The 21,678-nt window shown below is 43.8% G+C and overlaps 1 protein-coding gene across 2 annotated transcripts; it reads right to left on the bottom strand.

Annotated features, from left to right (window-relative positions):
* Positions 1–973: 973 nt before the first annotated feature.
* Positions 974–21,136, bottom strand: LOC139373349 (integrator complex subunit 8). Of its 2 annotated transcripts, none has more exons than XM_071113762.1 (27): positions 21,003–21,136; positions 19,569–19,704; positions 19,197–19,371; positions 18,907–19,047; positions 18,713–18,784; positions 18,552–18,603; positions 18,272–18,454; positions 13,502–13,609; positions 13,177–13,329; positions 12,392–12,492; positions 12,028–12,169; positions 11,799–11,869; positions 11,427–11,602; positions 7,592–7,722; positions 7,358–7,468; positions 6,867–7,071; positions 5,119–5,240; positions 4,688–4,872; positions 4,409–4,502; positions 4,261–4,322; positions 3,997–4,115; positions 1,980–2,083; positions 1,782–1,832; positions 1,606–1,679; positions 1,444–1,508; positions 1,313–1,356; positions 974–1,147 (listed from the first exon to the last, which is right to left on the bottom strand). In XM_071113762.1, exons 2-27 carry the CDS (start codon positions 19,696–19,698, stop codon positions 1,031–1,033), a joined length of 2,988 nt encoding a protein of 995 aa, XP_070969863.1. In that variant the 5' UTR covers positions 19,699–19,704; positions 21,003–21,136; the 3' UTR covers positions 974–1,030. The 2 variants fall into 2 exon arrangements, with proteins under 2 accessions (XP_070969863.1, XP_070969864.1); XM_071113763.1 differs by lacking the exon at positions 21,003–21,136 and adding an exon at positions 20,159–20,173.
* Positions 21,137–21,678: the final 542 nt, after the last annotated feature.

The raw sequence follows: 21,678 nt of genomic DNA, 5'->3' as shown, positions 1-21,678 counted from the left end.
AGAGACAATGGTCTGAAACTCCAAACTAACGCTTGGAAGATAACAGCAAAGAGCTGGCTCTGTCATTCTAATAGGCAAATACAGGACATGGTTCGTGGTTGATTATTAGGGACCAAAGGAATGACCAGTCTGCTTTGCACCAAGGGGTCCAGACCTGGCTGTTTTTGTCTGAGCTGGATGTCCAGCTCGTTTAATGAACATTTTTGCATAGGAGTCAGTATTTCATATGGTCAATTTGTATTTATTTTAATGTTATGGTTTGAATGAGGATCGTCATACGATTCAGTAATGGGGACAAGTTACCTCAACATATTATGGGTTTATTGGCCGGTGGTACTTGTGCTTAAATTGATCTTTAACTTTTTTGATTTTTAAATACACTGATTAATATACCAGAACATTAAAATGTGAAGTTATGAGTTCTGAATTGTATTTCTGGAAGATTCTATTCCTTTAAATCAATTGCAGAGTATGGCATTAACTACATGTACTCATTGGCCAGTTTATTAGGTACACCCATCTAGTGCCAAATCGACCTGACCTGTCATCGAGCACAGGACTGGCGCAAACTGGATTTTTTTGTTTGTCACTCCGTTCTCTGTAAACCCTAGCCACTGTCGTGCGTGAAAAGCACATGAGGGTGGCTGTTTCTGAGATACTGGAACCAACGATCATACCATGCCCAGGTCACTTATTTTGCCCACTAATATTCAATTGAACAATAACTGAATGCCTATGCCTGCCTGCCTTATAAAAAGCCACAGAGTGAACCACGTGTGTGAACGGGGTGGTGTACTTAACTGGCCCACTGAGTATTTTCTTGTATATGGGAGCAGAGGTAAAATCTGTGAACTTGAATACTTCTGAAAGGCTAATGTAACTTATTAAAGTGGTGCTGTTTGTTAAGCCATGGGATTACCATCTCTGAACACAGGGAATAAAACTGCTTACAGGTAATTGAGTACAAATTATGAACTGATAACTATTTATTTGAAAAAAGTCTCCCACATGTTTGGTGGCCCGGTTTTATCTAAAAGTACAGTTTGGCCATAGCTTGCAGGAATTTCTTCTTTCTCTTCTGTGCAGCCAGCTGCAGAACTTCCTCGGGGTTACTGGCATTCAGCTCAGTCTGTCCAATCGCCTTGATCTGAGGAGAGAGCCTGTTTTAGTCTAGGAGTAAGCTTAATCTGTACGGGAAACCACCCCTAAGGTTTTGTCGATTGGGCTTCCAGGCTCTCCAAAAGACACATGGCTGTCGACGGAGACGAGCCATAGCGAATTAAGGTATTCAATGGAAATAGATTCTACTTACAGCAATTTGTCTCTTCTCGCTCTCACCCCTTTTATGGTGGATGTCTACACGCATGCACAGTCAAGGGGTAAACATTGTTTTAACTTGCCTGCTAATAATGCCTAAGTAAATAATTAAAGATTAAAGGATACGTGTGAGATATTCAAGGATGGTGACGTCCCAGATGTAGTCATAGAAGGAATCCATGGCATCGTGACTAAGATGGAACAAATAGGCCTATATTAGTCACAGGGCCATCCCTCCATCTCATCGCCTGGGTGTACAAGGCCCTCCCTCCCAATAAATTGTCATACCTGTTCTGTTCTTGAAGAGCTTTGAATGCTGTCATGTAGTCCACCTCCCTTAGAAACTGGCACAGAACTGCAACCTAATCAGAAAGACAACATGATCATAGCCTTCAAACATGTAACATTTACAAAGTTCAAATCTCAATAAGAACCATTATAAACTTTCTGGAAAGAAGTCGGACCTGTGTGTGACAGTTCAGCATCGAACAACACTTGATCATTCTCTTTAGGACCTGCAAAGAAAAACGATCAGCGTCACAAATAATCCAGTGCTCTTGGGTGTTTAAACAAGAAAACACCAAGTCTGCGTGCCAAATGGTGCACTACTTTTGACCAGAGCCCTATGAGTTCCATTTGAAAACACCAGACAGTTTCTCTACCTGGTCAGTGTAGACATCAGGAGCCACAGCCTTGGTAAAGAAGTCAGAGCACACTGCCCCAGCCTGGAGGTAGAAATGCAACGCTGCAGAGTACTGGTTGGTCACTGGGGAGACAAAATAGAGGAGGACATTACTTGACTGTGACAACTAGCTACCCACTAACCTTGTTCTAGGGTCTATACAGTGCATTCGGAAAGTATTTCAGACCCCTTGACTTTTTCCACATTTTGTTACGTTACAGCCTTATTCTAAAATTCCCCATAATGGCACAATAAAAACTGGTTTTAAGGTTTTGCTAATTTATAACACAGCTACTGAAATATTTCATAAGTATTCAGACCCTTTACTCAGTACTTTGTAGAAGCACCTTTGTCAGCGATTACAACCTTGAGTCCTCTTGGGTATGACGCTACAATCTTGGCACAGCTGTATTTGGGGAGTTGATCCCATCTTTCTCTGCAGATCCTCTCAAGCACTGTTAGGTTGGATGGGGAGCATTGCTGCACAGCTATTTTCAGGTGTCTCTAGAGATGTTTGGAGATGTTTAAAGTCTGGGCTCTGGCTGGGCCAATCAAGGACATTCAGAGACTTGTCCTGAAGCCACTCCTGCATTGTCTTGGCTGTGTGCTTAGGGTCATTGTCCTGTCGGAAGGTGAACCTTCGCCCCAGTCTGAGGTCCTGAGTGCTCTGGAGCAGGTTTTCATCAAGGATCGCTCTGTACTTTACTCCGTTTATTTTTCCCCTCGATCCTGACTTGTCTCCCTTCCGCTGAAAAATATCCCCACAGCATGATGCTGCCACCACAATGCTTCACCGTAGGGATGGTCCCAGGTTTCCTCCAGATGTAACACTTAGCATTCAGGCCCATCTTGGTTTCATCAGACCAGAGAATCTTGTTTCTCATCGTCTGAGAGTCCTTTAGGTGCCTTTTGGCAAACTCCAAGGGAGCTGTCATGTGCCTTTCACTGAGGAGTTGCTTCCATCTGGCCACTCTACCATAAAAGGCCTGATTGGTGGAATGCTGCAGAGATGGTTGTCCTTCTGGAAGGTTCTCCCATCGCCACAGAGGAGCTCTGTCTGAGTGACCATCGGGTTCTTGGTCACCTCCCTGACCGAGGCCCTTCTCCCCAGATTACTCAGTTTGGCTGGGCGGCCAGCTCTAGGAAGAGTCTTGATGGCCACTGTGTTCTTGGGGACCTTCAATGCTGCAGAAATGTTTTGGTACCCTTCCCCAGATCTGTGCCTCAACACAATCCTCCGGTCTTTTGCTCTGACTTGCACTGTCAACTGTGGGACCTTATATAGACAGGTGTGTGCCTTTCCAAACCATGTCTAATCAATTGAATTTACCACAGGTGGACTCCAATCAAGTTATAGAAATATCTCAAGGATGATCAATGGTGCCACCTGAGCTCAATTTCGAGTCTCATAGCAGAGGGTCTCAATACTTATGTAAATACAGTATTTATATTTGTCTAAATACCTGTTTTCGCTTTGTCATTATGGGGTATTGTGTGCAGATTGAGAGAAAAATAATCTAATCAATTTTAGATTACGGCTGTAACGTAGCAAAATGTGAAAAGTCAAGGTGTCTGAATATTTTCCAAATGCATTGTATATATAGTGTACATTAACGTTTTCCTACTATTGAGTTGCACCCCGCTCCAACCTTTTTGCCCTCAGAACAGCCTCAATTCGTCTGGGCATTGACTCTACAAGGTGTCGAAAGCGTTCCACAGGGATGCTGGCCCATGACTCCAATGCTTCCCACAGGGTGGTGGACATTTGTGGATACACATGGGAAACTGTTGAGCGTGAAACCCAGCAGCGTTGCAGTTCTGGCACCTACTACCATACCCTGTTCAAAGGCAAATCTTTTGTCTGCCCATTCCCCCTCTGAATAGCACATACACAATTCATGAACAAAAGGGGATCCGATTCCAGATCAGCACTACTCAGACACTTGATACATACACCCCCTGGTAAGGTTCTCTACCACCATTTGAGTGCTGCTTACCAAAGTAGATGTCGGCCTGCGTGATGAGCCAGGACTGGTTGTTGGGGTTCAGTGTAAGGGCGTAGGTCACAAGCTCTTTAACCGTCACAGCCACCGCCTCCACATCCACAGCCTGCATGCTAGAAGACAAACATTATCCACCACAGTAAATAGCAAAGTAAATAGTATTTATAAACTCATACGGTGAGAAGACTATCTTTTAGAAACTCAATGGAAAATAGGACCATATTCTGTAGCCATATAGAACCAAACAGGTGTTCATACTTTGCCAGGGTTGATGGCCAAATGGCAAGGTATTCTGCTGTCACTTCATTGACAATATCATCCTGTAGAGAGATGCAAATTTGTTCAATCATGAGAGAACATGTTTCGTTATAGCCTGCACCAGTGTGCGGAATGTGGCCAAACCTACCCGCACTATGCTATGAAACCTCACGAAAAGTGAGATAAGGGTGGTCAGCACCAGTGGTTCCCGAAGCTTCTTGATGAATGTGATGAATCGGCTCCTAAAAATAATATGGGAAACGTCAGCAAGAAGGTGACTTAGCACATTGATGTCTGCCTCAATTTTTAGTATAAACTGATGAGGACTAAGCCAGGTGAAGAAACCTGTAGTTCTAAAACAGTAGTTAACCTGAGTGTAATCATGTTTATTTGGTCATTGACTAACTATCACTACCGGCCTGTTTACCTTTGCAGGATGCCCATACTGGACTCTCTCTGTTTGATGAGGCTAACACGTCCGTCGCTGTTTCTCTTGTGCTGGTTCGACACACTGCAGATCTGGACTACCACCTCCCACAACTCTTTGGCTGTACGCCGGCTCTCTTTAGGACCCGGGAGCTCCTTACAGGTGGAGGCCAGGAGCTGACCCAGCTATTGGGGTCAAAAGGTGTGCCACAGGTGTAGAGCAAAGGATTTGAGTCCATCAACAGACCACAATTGGCACACAAGTAACATTGAATACTTCTCAATATCACAAAGCAATAACCAGTGTGGTAGTTTTGTGTGTCACAAATGTATTTATGATACGGTTCAGTCACAGAACACTGATGATAAACACATCTTATATCCTCTTCAGATAGATAGTGAGGTGTCGTGCAGTCTTTGAGAGGCCTGTACCTTGATGTAGGGGTTGTTCATGACCAGCTGCTGGGGAACCTGCAGTGTCAGGTATTCATTCTCCCTCCAGTTCAACATGAAGGCCACACACTCCTCCCCTACTATCTGGCGCAGAGGGAGATCTGGAATGGCAAGAAACACACAGGACCATAGGAATACATAGAGTTGTGGCCAAATATATTGGCACCCTTTTCTTAATTACTTGAGAAAAATACAAATGTGTCAAATTTTCAACATTGCCGAAGCAATTTTGTTTCTGTAAACTTTAGTTTAGAATGGGCATGGGCAAAATCATTGGCACCCCAGAGATTGGTTACACAGCCTTTGGCCAAGGTAACTGCAGACAAACACTTCTTGTAACCATCAATGAGATTGCTGCTCCTTTCTACTGGCAACTTGGCCCTCTTTTAGAAGCAAACTACTCTAATTCTTCAATGTTTGAGGGGTGCCCTACATCGACTGCTGTTTTGAGATAGCCATTTTATATTTAATTTCTTTAAAATGTCCCTTTTCTCCCCAATTTCGTGATTACGATCTTGTCTCATCGCTGCAACTCCAATGGGCTCGGGAGAGGCGAAGGTCGAGTCATGCGTCCTCCGAAACATGACCCGCCAAACCGCGCTTCTTAAAACCCGCTCGCTTAACCCGGAAGCCAGCTGCACAGATGTGTTGGAGGAAACACCGTTCAACTGACGACCGAAGTCAGCCTGCAGGCGCACGGGCTGCCACAAGGAGTCGCTAAAGCGCGATGAGCCATGTAAAGCCCCCCCGGCCAAACCCTCCCCTAACCCGGACGACGCTAGGCTAATTGTGCTCCGCCCTATGGGACACCCAGTCACGGCCGGTAATGAACCCCAGGCTGTAGTGACGCCGCAACACTGCGATGCAGTGCCTTAGACCTCTGCACCACTTGGCCAGCCCTCACCAAAGGTTTTAGATGTAATTCAGCTCAGGACACGTCAGTGGCCACGTAACAGTCTAGCATCTCTTCTTGAACCATTCCTGGGTGCTTTTTGGTGTGTGTTTGGGGTCGTTGTCCTGCTTGAAGACCCATGTTGCTTTTCCGTCTCTGGTACTGGGTGACTAGAATGTGTGCAAGACAACATGAAATCAGCAGATTATAACAAATGTTTTGGAGTGCAATGGTCAACCCAGGATCCCAAACCTGTGTCTCTGTTGAAGGTATTCCAGCAGGACAACAACCCAACACACATCAAATGCACCCTGGAATGGTTCAAGAACAAACATTGGACTGTTCTGGAGTGGCCAGCTAAGGATGAATCACATCCATAACCCATGGTGAGAGCTGAAAACAGCAATTGGTGGAGGGCACCTCCTCAAACATTGAAGAATTAGAGCAGTTTTCTGGAAAGAGCTCATTGATGGCTACAGGAAGCATTTGTGAACAGTCAAAAACTGTGTGCCCAAGTACTCTCTCTTTGGTGCCAAATATTCTACCAATGCCATTTGTCTTTATTTTTAAATTAAAATTCTAAACTGAAGTTCATTAAAAAAAATTGGTTCTACAATGTTGAAATTATTTCAATTTATTTCAGAAGAAATAGGGAATTATTTTTAAAAAGTGCAAGGGTGCCAATATATGTTGCCACAACTGTACATTATAGGACACTGATATTGCAAAATGCTGAGGGACCCGAGGCCTGAAATCAAACTTTCAATTCCATGTGCTTCCTTATTTATGCCTTGAACATTTCATGAGTAAAGTGACTGTTTCTCCATTCACCTACCATGTATCCTCATCTCCAGGTAGCCTCGCACCCTGCTGACCAGGTCGGGTGGGGGTCTGACATTGCTACCCTCAGCCACCCCAGTCTCATGGGCCCGCACCTCCAGAAGCAGCATCTCGTTTAGCATCACCTGCCTTAGCTTAGGAGAGAACTCAGTCACCAGCTCCAGACAGGCTGAGAAGAGCTGCCGCGTGTGGGCAAAGTCCTGGGATACCAACAACATTACAAATATGAGATCAACCCAAGTTCTTTATGGGCTGGCTTCCCCAGACAGATTAAGCCTATTCCTGGACTAAAAAGGAGAAAGCATTTCTTAGTCCAGGGTTAGGCCTAATCTGTGTCTGGGAAATGGGACCTACAAGTATTACAAAATCAAGGTTTGTTGACAAGGAATACATCCCATCTATCAACCAACAGTAACATTGTGTTGACCCATGAACTTCATATTCCATAATTCTCATGATTTTATGGAGAATTTGAAAGGGATAGACCTTTACAGTGATGCAGTGAAGCCCTTTGGCCATGAGGATGTACACCAGATCCTTGGTCAGGTTGTCTTTGATGTTGAGTATCACATTGATGTAATCTGGAGGAACTTCCCACTGTAGGGACAAGGAATAAAGTTTCAGGTAAGTATTATTCTAACAAAATCCCTGCTAACATTCAAAATAATAGGTGCTGTAGAAGCAGTCTGTGTCCAACTGTGGTGACCTTTGAACCCTGACCTTGTTGTTAACCCGCCAGAAGGGTCGTTCGGCCATGCTGTGCAGCTCAATTAGGATCTGCCGGATGCGGCGGGCGTCCAGGCAGAGGATGAGCTGCTGCTCCAGCTGTCCAATGTTGACACTGGCCGCAGCTGGGGAGCAACAGGGACAGAAGGACAGGCACAGGATCAGAGGGAAATGCACATCCATAACATAATACATGGGAAAGAAGACTGCATCACTCCTTGATGGGAGATTTAGATTAACAAGAGGGCAAACTTTCAATGCAAGACAGACAAGAGGTATGATAAATATAATCTACTAAATCACCGAATAACCCACATACTGGCCCCTACTCCTCCAGAGCTCTGAATACTTGAAGAACCCACATACTGGCCCCTACTCCTCCACCCCTGCCATACAGAGCTCTGAATACTTGCCAAAGTGATGTGTGGAACCTGTGTTTAGCCAAACAGCAGTGCTAATATAAACGCCACAAAAAAAGAAACGTCCCTTCATCAGTACCCTGTCTTTCAAAGATACAGATGGAAGTTCAAACACTTAGGTTGGAGTCATTCAAACTGATTTTTCAACCACTCCACACATTTCTTGTTAAGAAACTATAGTTTGGCAAGTCGGTTAGAACATCTACTTTGTGCATTCACTTAAATCATAATTCCAGTGGGTCAGAAGTTATACACTAAGTTGACTGTGCCTTTAAACAGCTTTGAAAATTCCAGAACATTATGTCATGGCTTTAGAAGCTTCTGCTAGGCTAATTGACACCATGAGTCAATTAGAGGTGAACCTGTGGATGCATTTCAAGGCCTACCTTGCTTGATATCATGGGAAGATCAAAAGAAATCAGCCAAGACCTCAGATTAGTTTTTTTTTGTTTTAGATCTCCACAACTCTGGTTCATCTGTACAAACAATAGTACGCAAGTATAAACACCATGGGACCAAGCATCCGTCATACGGCATGTTGTCCGGTCCTCTGGCAGTCTTTATGGGGGTGCCACAGGGTTCAATTCTCGGGCCGACTCTTTTCTCTGTATATATATATATCAATGAGGTTGCTCTTGCTGCGGGCGATTCCCTGATCCACCTCTACGCAGACGACACCATTCTGTATACTTCTGGCCCTTCCTTGGACACTGTGCTATCTAACCTCCAAACGAGCTTCAATGCCATACAACACTCCTTCCGTGGCCTCCAACTGCTCTTAAACGGCAGTAAAACCAAATGCATGCTTTTCAACCGTTCGATGCCTGCACCCGCACGCCCGACTAGCATCACCACCCTGGATGGTTCCGACCTAGAATATGTGGACATCTATAAGTACCTAGATGTCTGGCTAGACTAAACTCTCCTTCCAGACTAATATCAAACATCTCCAATCCAAAATCAAATCTAGAATCAGCTTTCTATTTCGCAAGAAAGCCTCCTTCTCTCACGCCGCCAAACTTATCCTAGTTAAAACTGACTATCCTACCGATCCTCGACTTCGGCGATGTCATCTACAAAATGGCTTCCAATACTCTACTCAGCAAACTGGATGCAGTTTATCACAGTGCCATCCGCTTTGTTACTAAAGCACCTTATACCACCCAACACTGCGACCTGTATGCTCTGACCTGGCTCCAGGTCATCTACAAGTCCATGCTAGGTAAAGCTCCGCCTTATCTCAGTTCACTGGTCACGATGGCAACATCCACCCGTAGCACTCGCTCCAGCAGGTGTATCTCACTGATCATCCCTAAAGCCAACACCTAATTTGGCCGCCTTTCCTTCCAGTTCTCTGCTGCCTGTGACTGGAACGAATTGCAAAAATCGTTGAAGTTGTAGACTTTTATCTCCCTCACCAACTTTAAACATCTGCTATCTGAGCAGCTAACCGATCGCTGCAGCTGTACATAGTCCCATCGATAAATAGCCCACCCAATTTACCTTTAACAACAGTAAAGGACCTTGTGAAGATGCTGGAGGAAACAGGTACAAAAGTATCTATGTCCACAGTAAAACGAGTCCTATATCGACATAACCTGAAAGGCCGCTCAGCAAGGAAGAAGCCACCACTCCAAAACCACCATATAAAAAGCCTGACTACGTTTTGCAACTGCACAAGATGGTACTTTTGGGGGAAATGTCCTCTGGTCTGATGAAACAAAAATAGAACTGTTTGGCCATAATGACCATTGTTATGTTTGGAGGAATAAGGGGGAGGCTTGCAAGCCGAAGAACACCATCCCAACAATGAAGCACGGGGGTGGCAGCATCATGTGGTGGGGGTGCTTTGCTGTAGGAGGGACTGGTGCACTTCACAAAATAAATGGCATCATGAGGCAGGAAAATTACATGGATATATTGAAGCAACATCTCAAGACATCAGTCAGGAAGTTAAAGCTTGGTCACAAATGGACAATGACCCCAAGCATACTTCCAAAGTTGTGGCAAAATGGCTTAAGAACAACAAAGTCAAGGTATTGGAGTGACCATCAATCCTGTAGAAAATTTGTGGGCATAACTGAAAAAGCATGTGCGAGCAAGGAGGCCTACAAACCTGACTCAGTTACACCAGCTCTGTCAGGAGGAATGGACCAAAATTCACCCAACCTATTGCGGGAAGCTTGTGGAAGGCTACCCGAAACGTTTGACCCAAGTTAAACCATTTAAAGGCAATGCTACCAAATATTAATTGTGTGTGTAAACTTCTGACCCACTGGGAATGTGATGAAAGAAATAAAAGCTGAAATAAAATCACTCTACTCTTATTCTGACATTTCACATTCTTAAAGGCCTTTCTACTGACTAAAAAACACCAAAAGAAAGATGCCCAGGGTGCCTGCTCATCTGGTGACCGTGCCATAGGTATGCTGTAAGGAGGCATGAAGACTGCAGATGTGGCCAGGGCAATAAATTGCAATGTCCGTAATGTGAGACGCTTAAGACAGGGCTACAGGGAGACAGGACGGACAGCTGATCCAGGGCTTGTAGGCCTGTTGTAAGGCAGGTCCTCACCAGATATCACCGGCAACAACGTCGCCTATGGGCACAAACCCACCGTCGCTGGACCAGACAGAACTGGCAAAAAGTGCTCTTCAGTGAAAAGTCGCGGTTTTGTCTCACCAGGGGTGACGGTCGGATTCGAGTTTATCATCGAAGGAATGAGCGCTACACCGAGGCCTGCACTTGGGAGCGGAATCGATTTGGAGGTGGAGGGTCTGTGATGGTCTGGGGCGGTGTGTCACAGCATCATCGGACTGAGCTTGTTGTCATTGCAGGCAATCTCAACGCTGTGCATTACAGGGAAGACATCCTCATGTGGTACCCTTCCTGCAGGCTCATCCTGACATGACCCTCCAGCATGACAATGCCACCAGCCATACTACTCATTCTGTGCGTGATTTCCTACAAGACAGGAATGTCAGTGTTCTGCCATGGCCAGCGAAGAGCCCGGATCTCAATCCCACTGAGCATGTCTGGGACCTGTTGGATCGGAGGGTGAGGGCTAGGCCATTCCCCACAGAAATGTCTGGGAACTTGCAGGTGCCTTGGTGGAAGAGTGGGGTAACATCTCACAGCAAGAACTGGCAAATCTGGTGCAGTCCATGAGGAGATATAATGCAGCTGGTGGCCACACCAGATACTGACTGTTACTTCTGATTTTGAACCCCCCCTTTTATTCAGGGACACATTCAATTTCATTTAGTCACATCTGTGGAACTTGTTCAGTTTATGTCTCAGTTGTTGAATCCTGTTATGTTCATACAAATATTTACACATGTTAAGTTTGCTGAAAATAAACACAGTTGACAGTGAGAGGACATTTTTTTTTGCTGAGTTTAGCAGCATACCTGGGATATCATAGAAGGAGGGCAGAGGCTTGGCACAGAGGTTAACCGTGGCTGACCTCTTCCTCATCTGCTCCACCAGGATCTTCCTATCCTCCTCCTTCAGCAGCTCCGTGAACAGCTTGTGGGCGGTCACCACGAACACCAGGTGGGGCTCTGCCAAGCTCTCACACAGGGTTCTGTATGGGAGTGGCGGCAATGATGTATAAAGATATTAATACATGTCTATGATGTGGAAGCATCAAATGTCAGGACGGGTATCAGCATTCGGCATACTGCTCACCATCAACAAGCTACACCAACACATTAGATCTGCAGTTATTACAAGCTTACAAAATGCCTCAAATCTAAGTTAATCAACTCAATTCTACGCACTTTAGAAAAATAACCATCTTCCTCTTGGATGTCTCTGATGAACGGTCCTTGTCTAATGACCTTGTGCATACCTGTCAGAGGAAACACAGTTTGAATGTAGATTAGTGTTTATAGATAGGAATTAAGTTTTCATTGAGAAGAGTGGGTTTGTTAGCCTGGTTAAACCAGACTGAAACAATGGTGAGCACAACATTTGTGGTTTAATCAGGCTATGAGTTTGTAGTTCTACCTCTAGCATAAAGTCCACCACATGTTTCCTTGGCTTGTGGAGCAGCTGGTGAAAACGCACACTGAGGACCTCCCCTTGCAGGGCGTCTCGAACAGCGTTGCACACGCAAAGCTTGTGACACACTTCGTCCAGGCCCCTCTCCCTGTGTACATCATGTAAACAGAGCATTAACATAACACCGGCAAGCATTTAAACGTCTTAAAGCTGGGATTGCTTGCATGCTAACAAGACTGATGTGCCTCATTTTAATACATTTGGTTCTAAGAAAAATATTTACGCCTAAGACAGTGAAGTTTTGTATAGTACATGTCAAAGATACCATTTTTATTCTGGGTTGAATGCTTTAGCCACCAAGTGTTCTCACCCTTGCTGGACTTTGTGCAAAAACTCCCTCAGGACAGACTGTCTGAGGTGGTTGGGCAAGCTGAGGGACACATTGTCTTTGATGAAAGCCTCTACAAGAGCCTGAGGAAAAGAGCCTTCAATTACTTCCGGTTACTGAGCAAAATGGTGTCATAGGAGTTTTGCTCATGCTGGTGCAAACGTTTAAAATGCCATTTCTATCATACTTTTGACCATCTCTTAACTAATCACGAACAAGGATGAACACTGAAACAAGAGAAAACACGATATGTTGGACCTGACTACCAAGTCTTCAAATCAAGAAGACAAGAGGATGTCGCTTGCAGAAGACGTTCCACACTAAACACTTTCTGTATTTGGGGCTACAGGCACACACCTTCCCGGCATGGATGAGCCAATTTAACTCTTCCTTATTTCGGGACAGCGTGGTTATCTAAAATACTCTTTACTTGAAATGCGCACTGATATATTTAGTGTCACAGTCAATTCCGCTTTGCATGTCCTTTTTAATTTGTATGGTGTTTAGTTTGTGACTGTTTCCCCCCAATGAACTGTACATATTAATATTGTGAAACTGTAATTGTTTCGGACATGCAAGAAAAACAAATAAGTAATTGTTCACAAAATTACTGATTGTGTTTGTGTGGCTTTCAGTTCCTTAAATAATGCCTAAACCGCAGGAGAACATTTTTATACCATCATCAGCTGGGCATAGTCTACATTGGTGCTAACTTGTTTTTTTGCCTGTTGCTTTTTTGTTGTTGTTATTTTCTCAGGCTGACTGACCTGGTAGTTGTGAGTTCTGATGAGGCTGTTGATCTGTCCGTAGGGGTTTAGCTGGGTGTCACTGGGGTCCAAGGCTCCAGTCAGGGCCCTGCAGGCGTTCCAGTACCCAGCAAGACGCTTCTCATCCAGGTGAACGTGAAGCGTCAAGTCGAACTGCAATACAAGAACAGCAGAGCTACAATGGTGAACATCATTAACACAAAAACTCATATCAAATTGAATCAAAGTCAGACCAAATGTATGATATGTTTGAATATATTTTAGTGCTAGAGACCATGAAACTACCAAAGCAAAATATATCAACGTCTACAGCTCAATACTGTACCTTCAACAGCAACTCTCGTGTTTGTTGAAAATGCTCTCTAGCCTTCTCATATGCCAGTTGGTCTGAGCAGCCTTGTTGAAAGAAAATACCTCCCAAATCATAATGCACCTGTAGAACACAAGACGTTTTTTTACCAAGAGCTTGAAGGGGGGGGGGGTTCTCTCTGGCCATACTGCATCCAATAGGATAATCTTCTATTTTTATTTTACTAGGCAAGTTAGTTAAGAACAAATTCGTATTTTCAATGGCGGCCTAGGAACAGTGGGTTAACTTCCTGTTCAGGGGCAGGACAGATTTCTACCTTGTCAGCTCGGGGATTTGAACTTGCAACCTTCCGGTTACTAGTCCAACGGTCTAACCACTCGGCTACCCTGCCGCCCCATAAGTAGTCTACCCATATAGAACTTCAATAGGACATATATTAAACAATAATTATATACAGTACCAGTCAAAAGTTTGGACACCTACTCATTCCAGGGTTTTTTTTTATTTTTACTATTTTCTACATTGTAGAATAACAGTGAAGACATCAAAACTATGAAATAACATATGGAATCATGTAGTAACCAAAAAAGTATTAAACAAATCAAAATATATTATACTTGAGATTCTTTAAAGTAGCCACACTTTGCCTTGATGACAGCTCTGCACACTCTTGGCATTCTCTCAACCAGCTTCATGAGGTAGTCACCTGGAATGCAATGGAGCTGGAGAAGGCTGACGTTGTACGTGTCCCCAACCAATTGTGTTTCTGTTTTGTTTGTTTGCATTGTTCGTAACTTATTTTGAACATAATGTTGCCGCTATCGTCTCTTATGACCGAAAATAACTTCTAGAAATCATGACCGCGATTACTCATCACAGACTGGCAGAATCCTTTTTTTCCTTTAACGAGTCTGACATATCGCTTTCTTGGGAAACAGAACAGATTCCATTGATTTGGGTGAAGAAGAGGTGGAGAAAAAGGGGACAGAGGGCGGACTGCCTTCTGAGAATTCGTAGGCGATCTAATAAACCTTCACTTACTTCCATTCTGCTAGCAAACGTGCAATCTTTGGAGAATAAAATCGATGACCTACGCGGAAGATTAAACTACCAACGGGACATTTAAAACTAATATCTTATGCTTCACGGAGTTGTGGCTGAACGACGACACTCAAAATACAGCTGGTTGGTTATACCCTGTACTGGCAGGATAGAACAGCGGCGTCTGGTAAGGGGCGGCAGACTACATATTCTTGTAAATAACAGCTGGTGCATGATATCTAAGGAAGTCTCGAGTTATTGCTCGCCTGAGGTTGAGTATATCATGATAAGCTGTTTACCACACTATCTACCTAGAGAGTTTTCATCTGTATTTTTCAGAGCTGTTTACATACCACCACAGACTGAGGTTGGCACTAAGACAGCATTGAATGAGCTGTATTCTGCCATAAGCAAACAGGAAAACGCTCACCCAGAGGTGGCACTCCTAGTAGCCGGGGACATTAATGCAGGGAAAGTTAAATCTGTTTTACCAAATTTCTATCAGCATGTTAAATGTACAACCAGATAAAAACAACTCTGGACCACCTTTACTCCGCACACAGAGATGTGTCCGTATGTGAACTACAGTGACCGCATGTACATAACCCAACCAGAAGCCATGGATTACAGGCAACATCCGCACTGAGCTAAAGCTGCCGCTTTCAAGGAGCAGGACCCTAACCCGGAAGCTTAAAAGAAATCCCAATATGCCCTCCGACGAACCACCAAACAGGCAAAGCATCAACACAGGACTAAGATCGAATCGTAGCACACTGTCTCTGACGCTAGTCGGATGTGGCAGGGCTTGCAAACCATTAGACTACAAAAGGGAAGCACAGCTGACAGCTGCCCAGTGACACGAGCCTACCAGACGAGCTAAACAACTTCTATGCTCGCTTCGAGACAAATAACACTGAAACATGCATAAGAGCACAAGTTGTTCAGGTAGATTGTGATCACCCTCTCCGCAGTTGATGCGAGTAAGACCTTTAAACAGGTCAACATTCACAAGGCCGTTGGGCCAGACGTATTACCAGGACGTGAACTGCGAGCATGCGCTGACCAACTGGCAAATGTGTTCACTGACATTTTTAACTTGTCCGAGTCTGTAATACAAATATGTTTTAAGCAGACCACCATAGTGCCTGTGCCCAAGAACACTAAAGTAACCTGCCTAAATGACTACCAACCTGTAGCACTCACGTCTGTAGCCATGAAGTGCTTAGAAAGGCTATCCGTGGCTCAAATCAATACCATTATCCCAGAAACCCTAGACCCACTTCAATTTGCATACCGCACCAACAGATCTGCAGATGATGCAATCTATATTGCACTCCACACTGCCCTTTCCCACCTGGACAAAAGGAACACCTATATGAGAATGCTATTCATGAACTACAGCTCAGCGTTCAACACCATAGTGCCCTCAAAGCTAAGGACCTTGGGACTAAACATCTCCCTCTGCAACTGGATCCTGGACTTCCGGACCAGCCACCCCCAGGGTGGTAAGGTAACAACACATCCGCCATGCTGATCCTCAAAACAGGGGCACCTCAGGGGTGCATGCTCAGTCCCCTCCTGTACTCCCTGTTCATGCATGACTGCACGGCCAGGCACGACTCCAACACCATCATTAAGACAGCCTATAGGGAGGAGGTCAAAGACCTGGCCATGTGGTGCCAGAACAACAACCACCCCCTCAACGTGATCAAGACAAAGGAGATGACTGTGGAGTACAGAAAAAGAGGACCAGGCACACTCCCATTCTCATCGACGGGGCTGCAGTGGAGCAGGTTGAGAGCTTCAAGTTCCTTGGCGTCCACATCACCAAACTAACATGGTCCAAGCACATCAAGACAGTCGTGAAGAGGTCACAACAAAACCTATTCCAGGAGACTGAAAAGATTTGGCATGGGTCCTAAAAAGGTTCTACAGCTGCACCATTGAGAGAAACCTGACTGGTTGCATCACTGCCTAGTATGGCAACTGCTCGGCCTCTGATCGCAAGGCACTACAGAGGGTAGTGCGAACAGCCCAGTACATCACTGGGGCCAAGCTTCCTGCCATCCAGGACCTCTATTCCAAGCGGTGTCAGAGGAAGGCCCTAAAAATGGTCAAACACTCCAGCCACCCTTGTCATGGACCTAGTATTTGAGGCTTCTAAACAGCTTCTACCCCTTCTAAGCCATAAGACTCCTGAACATCTAATCAAATCGCTACCCAGACAATTTGCACCCCCCCTCCCCTAATTTTACAATGCTGCTACTCTCCGTTTTTACCATCTATGCAGTCACTTTAATAACTCTACCTACATATACATAATACCTCAACTAACTGGTGCCTCTGCACCGGTACCCCCCTGTATATAGTCTCGCTATAGTTATTTTTACTGCTAGTCTTTAATTACTTGTTACTTTTATTTCTTATCCGTATTTTTTGTAACTGCATTGTTGGATAGGGGCTCGTAAATAAGAATCGCTCTGTTGTATTCGGCGCATGTGACTAATACAATTGCATTTCAATTAACAGGTGTGCCTTGTTAAAAGTTAATGTGTGGAATTTATTTCCTTCTTCATGCGTTTGAGCCAATTAGTTGTATTGTGACAAGGTATACAAAAGATCCATTTTATGTACAGCTCAAATAAGCAAAGAGAAATGACAGTGAAAGACATGAAGGTCAGTCAATCAGGAAAATGTCAAGAAGTTTCCTCAAGTGCATTCGCAAAAACCATCAAGAGCTTTGATCAAACGGTCTCTCATGAGGACCGCCACAGGAAAGGAAGACCCAGAGTTACCTCTGCTGCAGAGTTCATTAGAGTTACCAACCTCGGAGATTACAGCCCAAAAAAACAGACACATGTCAAGATCAACTGTTCAGAGGAGACTGCGTGAATCAGGCCTTCATGGTCAAATTGCTGCAAAGAAACCACTACTAAAGGACACCAATAACAAGAAGAGACTTGTTTGGGCCAAAAAACAGGATAAATGGACATCAGACTGGTGGTAAGTTGAGATCTGTAATCTGGAAATCCAAAGTTGAGATTTTGGTTCCAACTGCTGTGTATTTGTGCGACGCAGAGTAGGTGAATGGATGATCTCTGCATGTGTGGTTCCCACCGTGAAGCATGGAGGAGGAAGTGTGATGGTGCTTTGCTGGTGACACTGTCTGTGATTTATTTAGAATTAAAAGGCACACTTAACCAGCATGGCTACCACAGCATTCTGTAGCGATACACTATCCCATCTAGTTTGCGACTATCATTTGTTTTTCAACAGGAAAATTACCCAACACCTCCAGGCTATGTAAGGGCTATTCAACCAAAAGGGAGAGTGATGGAGAACTGCGTCAGATGATATGGCCTCCACAATCACATGACCTCAACCCAAATGAGATGGTTTGGGATGAGTTGGACCGCAGGGTGAAGGAAAAGCAGCCAACAAGTGCTCAGCATATGTAGGAACTCCTTCAAGACTGTTGGAAAAGCATTCCAGGTGAAGCTGGTTGAGAGAATGCCAAGAGTGTGCAAAGCTGTCATCAAGGCCTTGAAGAATCTCAAATATAAAATCTATTTTGATTTGTTTAACACTTTTTTGGTTACTACATGATTCCATGTGTGTTTTTTCATAGTTCTGATGTCTTCACTATTATGCTACAATGTAGAAAATAGTAAAAATAAAGAAAAACCCTTTAGGCTGGTACTGTATATAATATGGTAATTTAATAGTCTCTGTGAGTCTACCTACCTGACAGTGCAGCTCATCAGCACTGATCCTAAGGCCTGCTGTGGAGGACTCAGTTTCTCCGTTAGCAGTACTGGGATCGGCAGCCAGCAGGTCCAGAGTCCTCAGGGTGTGGATGTAGAAGTCCTTCTTCAGACCAAGAGATCCCTCCAACACCATGATAGAGTCCGCTGCCTGCTCTTTCAGCTGCAATAGGAGAGAGTGACACAGCACCATGTAATCCCTCATGTTTTAAAATGGTGTTCCGTTGTCTAATATGTCCTGAGGAAAATACCAGACTCACCACGCTCAGGATATTTTCAGTCAACTCTTTCTCCTGCTGCACAACATTCAACCTATAGACAACATGGACAAGGAATGTAATGCTGTACTGATAAAAATCCTGTCATACCTACAGCAATACCAATTTAGTTCTGAAAGCAGAAGGAGAACCAAAGAACCTACATGTTCATCTGATGAGGCCCGGGTTTTGTCTGTTTTTCTGGAAAACTACTTAACACAATGGTTCGTATGGCCCTTTGAGAGACAAAATATGGATACAATTATTAGAACTGACAGAATTATGTCAACCTGGTGGTCTATTATACAGTACAATCAATCCTCCTCTGCAGAAAGTTCTCCCCAGTGCCCATTCTCACCAGCGGTTGTAGATGATGACAGCCATGGCAGTGGTGGGAGGCAAGGTGGACAGATCCAGGTCAACATGTTTCACTCCAGGTGGAACCTTACTCACACACAGTAGCTCATTCAGCAGCATGTTCAACACAGGAATAGTCAAGCTGGAGAGAAAAAGGATGTGTCAATTCAATGAAACACGTACATAAAAACAAAAAAAAACACACTACTATTCTAGCTTTTCAGGGTAATGGAATAACAACAAATTCTCCAATGAAAAGAGTCACTGCAAACGTTTCTACATCACACTCACCCTTTCTCCAATACATCTAGATCCCACTTCAAGTGTGCTGCTACTTTAAGAGCCAACAGCTTCAGAGTGCGGTTCCTGCGGTTGTCTGCAGGAGGCTGGACTTGGTTCTGCTCATTCACAGAGGGCTTGGCCGCTTGTTCAAGGAACTGGATGACAAGCTGCACTGGAACAGGATCTGAAGGAAGGAAACATACATATATATATATATATATATATATATATATATATATATATATATATACGTTTTCAATCAAACAAACCAGTCGAGTTTGAGTCCACTCATGTCTAAGTTCAATCACTGCTACCAATATGGTTATGCCAATCAGATCAGGACCAATATTCAAAGAGGATTCTGTCTTTCGCTCAGCAGACCTGGATGGGACTTCTGGAGGTGGTTCTCCAGCAGCATCTCATCCAGGAGAAACTCGAACCAGGAGGTCTGAGGAGGAGTGCTCGGCCGGCTGCCGCTCACAGCCACACGGTCTGCCGCCTCTGCACTCATCTCCACCTGTCAGTGTTACACAGTCTTGGTTACACTTAGGCTATTCATAGATGGCAATAATATTCACGAAGGCATCTTCCATCAAGGGGGGAGGATCTTTATAAGGTTAGGGTTCCCACACGGCCATATTTCCACGTTACAATGCTTGTTCACGGAAGACAGAGGCGATCGACCACCTGTACTAATTATCTAGCGGGCTCCGAAAACCTGTGTAATGGAAGGATGCCAGAAAAGTGTTGTAACTAAAAAAATATATACTGTCAGCTGCAACTGTTAAACCGGTTCCAACAGTGTACAGTAACTGCATGTTTTGCATTTGTGAAATTATTTTTACGTGATGTGAAAGTAGGGGATTTATGTTTTCAAAACCATATCGCAAGAGAGTCTAACATTTCTAAATGTTAAAACAGAGAGTGTCTGGATTGTAGTCCCCGTGGTCCCAGAGGTGGGCAATACTTACATCTGAGAACCCTAGGGATAAGATAGAATCCTTCCTTGGTTTCTGGAGAGCAAGGTTACATGATGCTTACATTTACATTTTTAAGAAGCTAACAATGCTTGTTAGAAATTTCACCACAAAGCACTGAAATAAATCTTCAATAAGCAACAAAAAAATGCAATTTCATATTGAATTGAAATGACCTAATCTCCTAAATTATAATGGAATTGCTCCCAATTTAAAATAAATTCACTGGTTTACCAGAAATAGTAGTTCCCTTTTGATCCCAACAGGGACTTCGGAAGTGCAGGGAATTCGAAAGTTTTGCAACCTGAATCCTGTAGCTCTGACACGTTCGTTCACTACACCCTGGACCAGATACTTAACACAGCCACAGAGTCATAAACCCCGCCTGTATCTACAATTTATCTTCTTAAAATCAGATTTTAAACCCAACGACAATATAACCTTACACCCAACCTCAAATTAAAAACAAATGTTTGTTTTCTGAAATATTTACGATATAGCCAAATTGATTGTGGCTGTGCTATCTAGTGGAAACACTGGACCCAGAGCTACCAACTCTGCAAGCTCACTTCTCCAAAACGCTAACTAGCAGCTAAGTAACCACATTTCCAATGGATATTAAATAGTACATCCAAAACCAGTCTAACTTAAGTTATACAAATATCAAAATCCTAAAGAAACTAAGCTAAAGAGAAAAACATCTGATGAGGTTCACAATCAAGCAAACAAAAGTTAGCTGGCTAGCTATCTAAACTAATGTTAGCAGCTAGCGGTTGATGCTAGCTAGGTGGGTCTCCCTAATATTATCAAGCTGGCAAATGTAAATGCATGAGTTTACCTTTTTTGAGTTTGCAATTCTAAAAATATTCAGAAAGGTTTAATGTTTTGACAACTAACGTTAGCTAGCTTACTCCAAGATGTTTCTAATGATTTGATTTGATTTGCTCAATAAACATTTCTGACGTCATATCCGGATCCGCTCCAATCATGAACGTGGTTATCCTGCACCCTTTTTGCGCATCGTGCACTTGCATTTGTACTTTATCTGGCAGTCTTCACAAATTGTAGATGTTTGCCTAATCTTCCTATTCATCTACCTATTTGTTAGTTTAAAAAAAGATGGAAATAAATAACAAGCTATTACATAACTTCCATGGACAGTTTGGATTAACTTTATTATGCCAGTAACATATTTTCTTCAATTCAAATTACTACAACCAAAAACAATTTCCAGGCAGACTGATGAATAGTCTGACATTTGTTTGACAAGTCTAGTCCAATACCTCCAGTGGTGGACACTGATGTTACTTTTGTGGCTCTTATACAGATTTACATAATGCTGTGGTCCATATGACTGAAAATGTAATTCCTCCATCTGTGGGTTCATCATACACTACATTACCAAAAGTATGTGGACACCTACTCGTCAAACATCTAATTCCAAAATCATGGGCATTAATATGGAGTTGGTCCCCCCTTTCTGCTATAACAGCCTCCACTCTTCTTGGAGAGCT

The sequence above is a fragment of the Oncorhynchus clarkii genome, chromosome 18 (assembly GCF_045791955.1).
Source record: "Oncorhynchus clarkii lewisi isolate Uvic-CL-2024 chromosome 18, UVic_Ocla_1.0, whole genome shotgun sequence".
NCBI lineage: Eukaryota > Metazoa > Chordata > Actinopteri > Salmoniformes > Salmonidae > Oncorhynchus > Oncorhynchus clarkii.
This window is presented reverse-complemented; position numbering and strand designations above follow the sequence as displayed.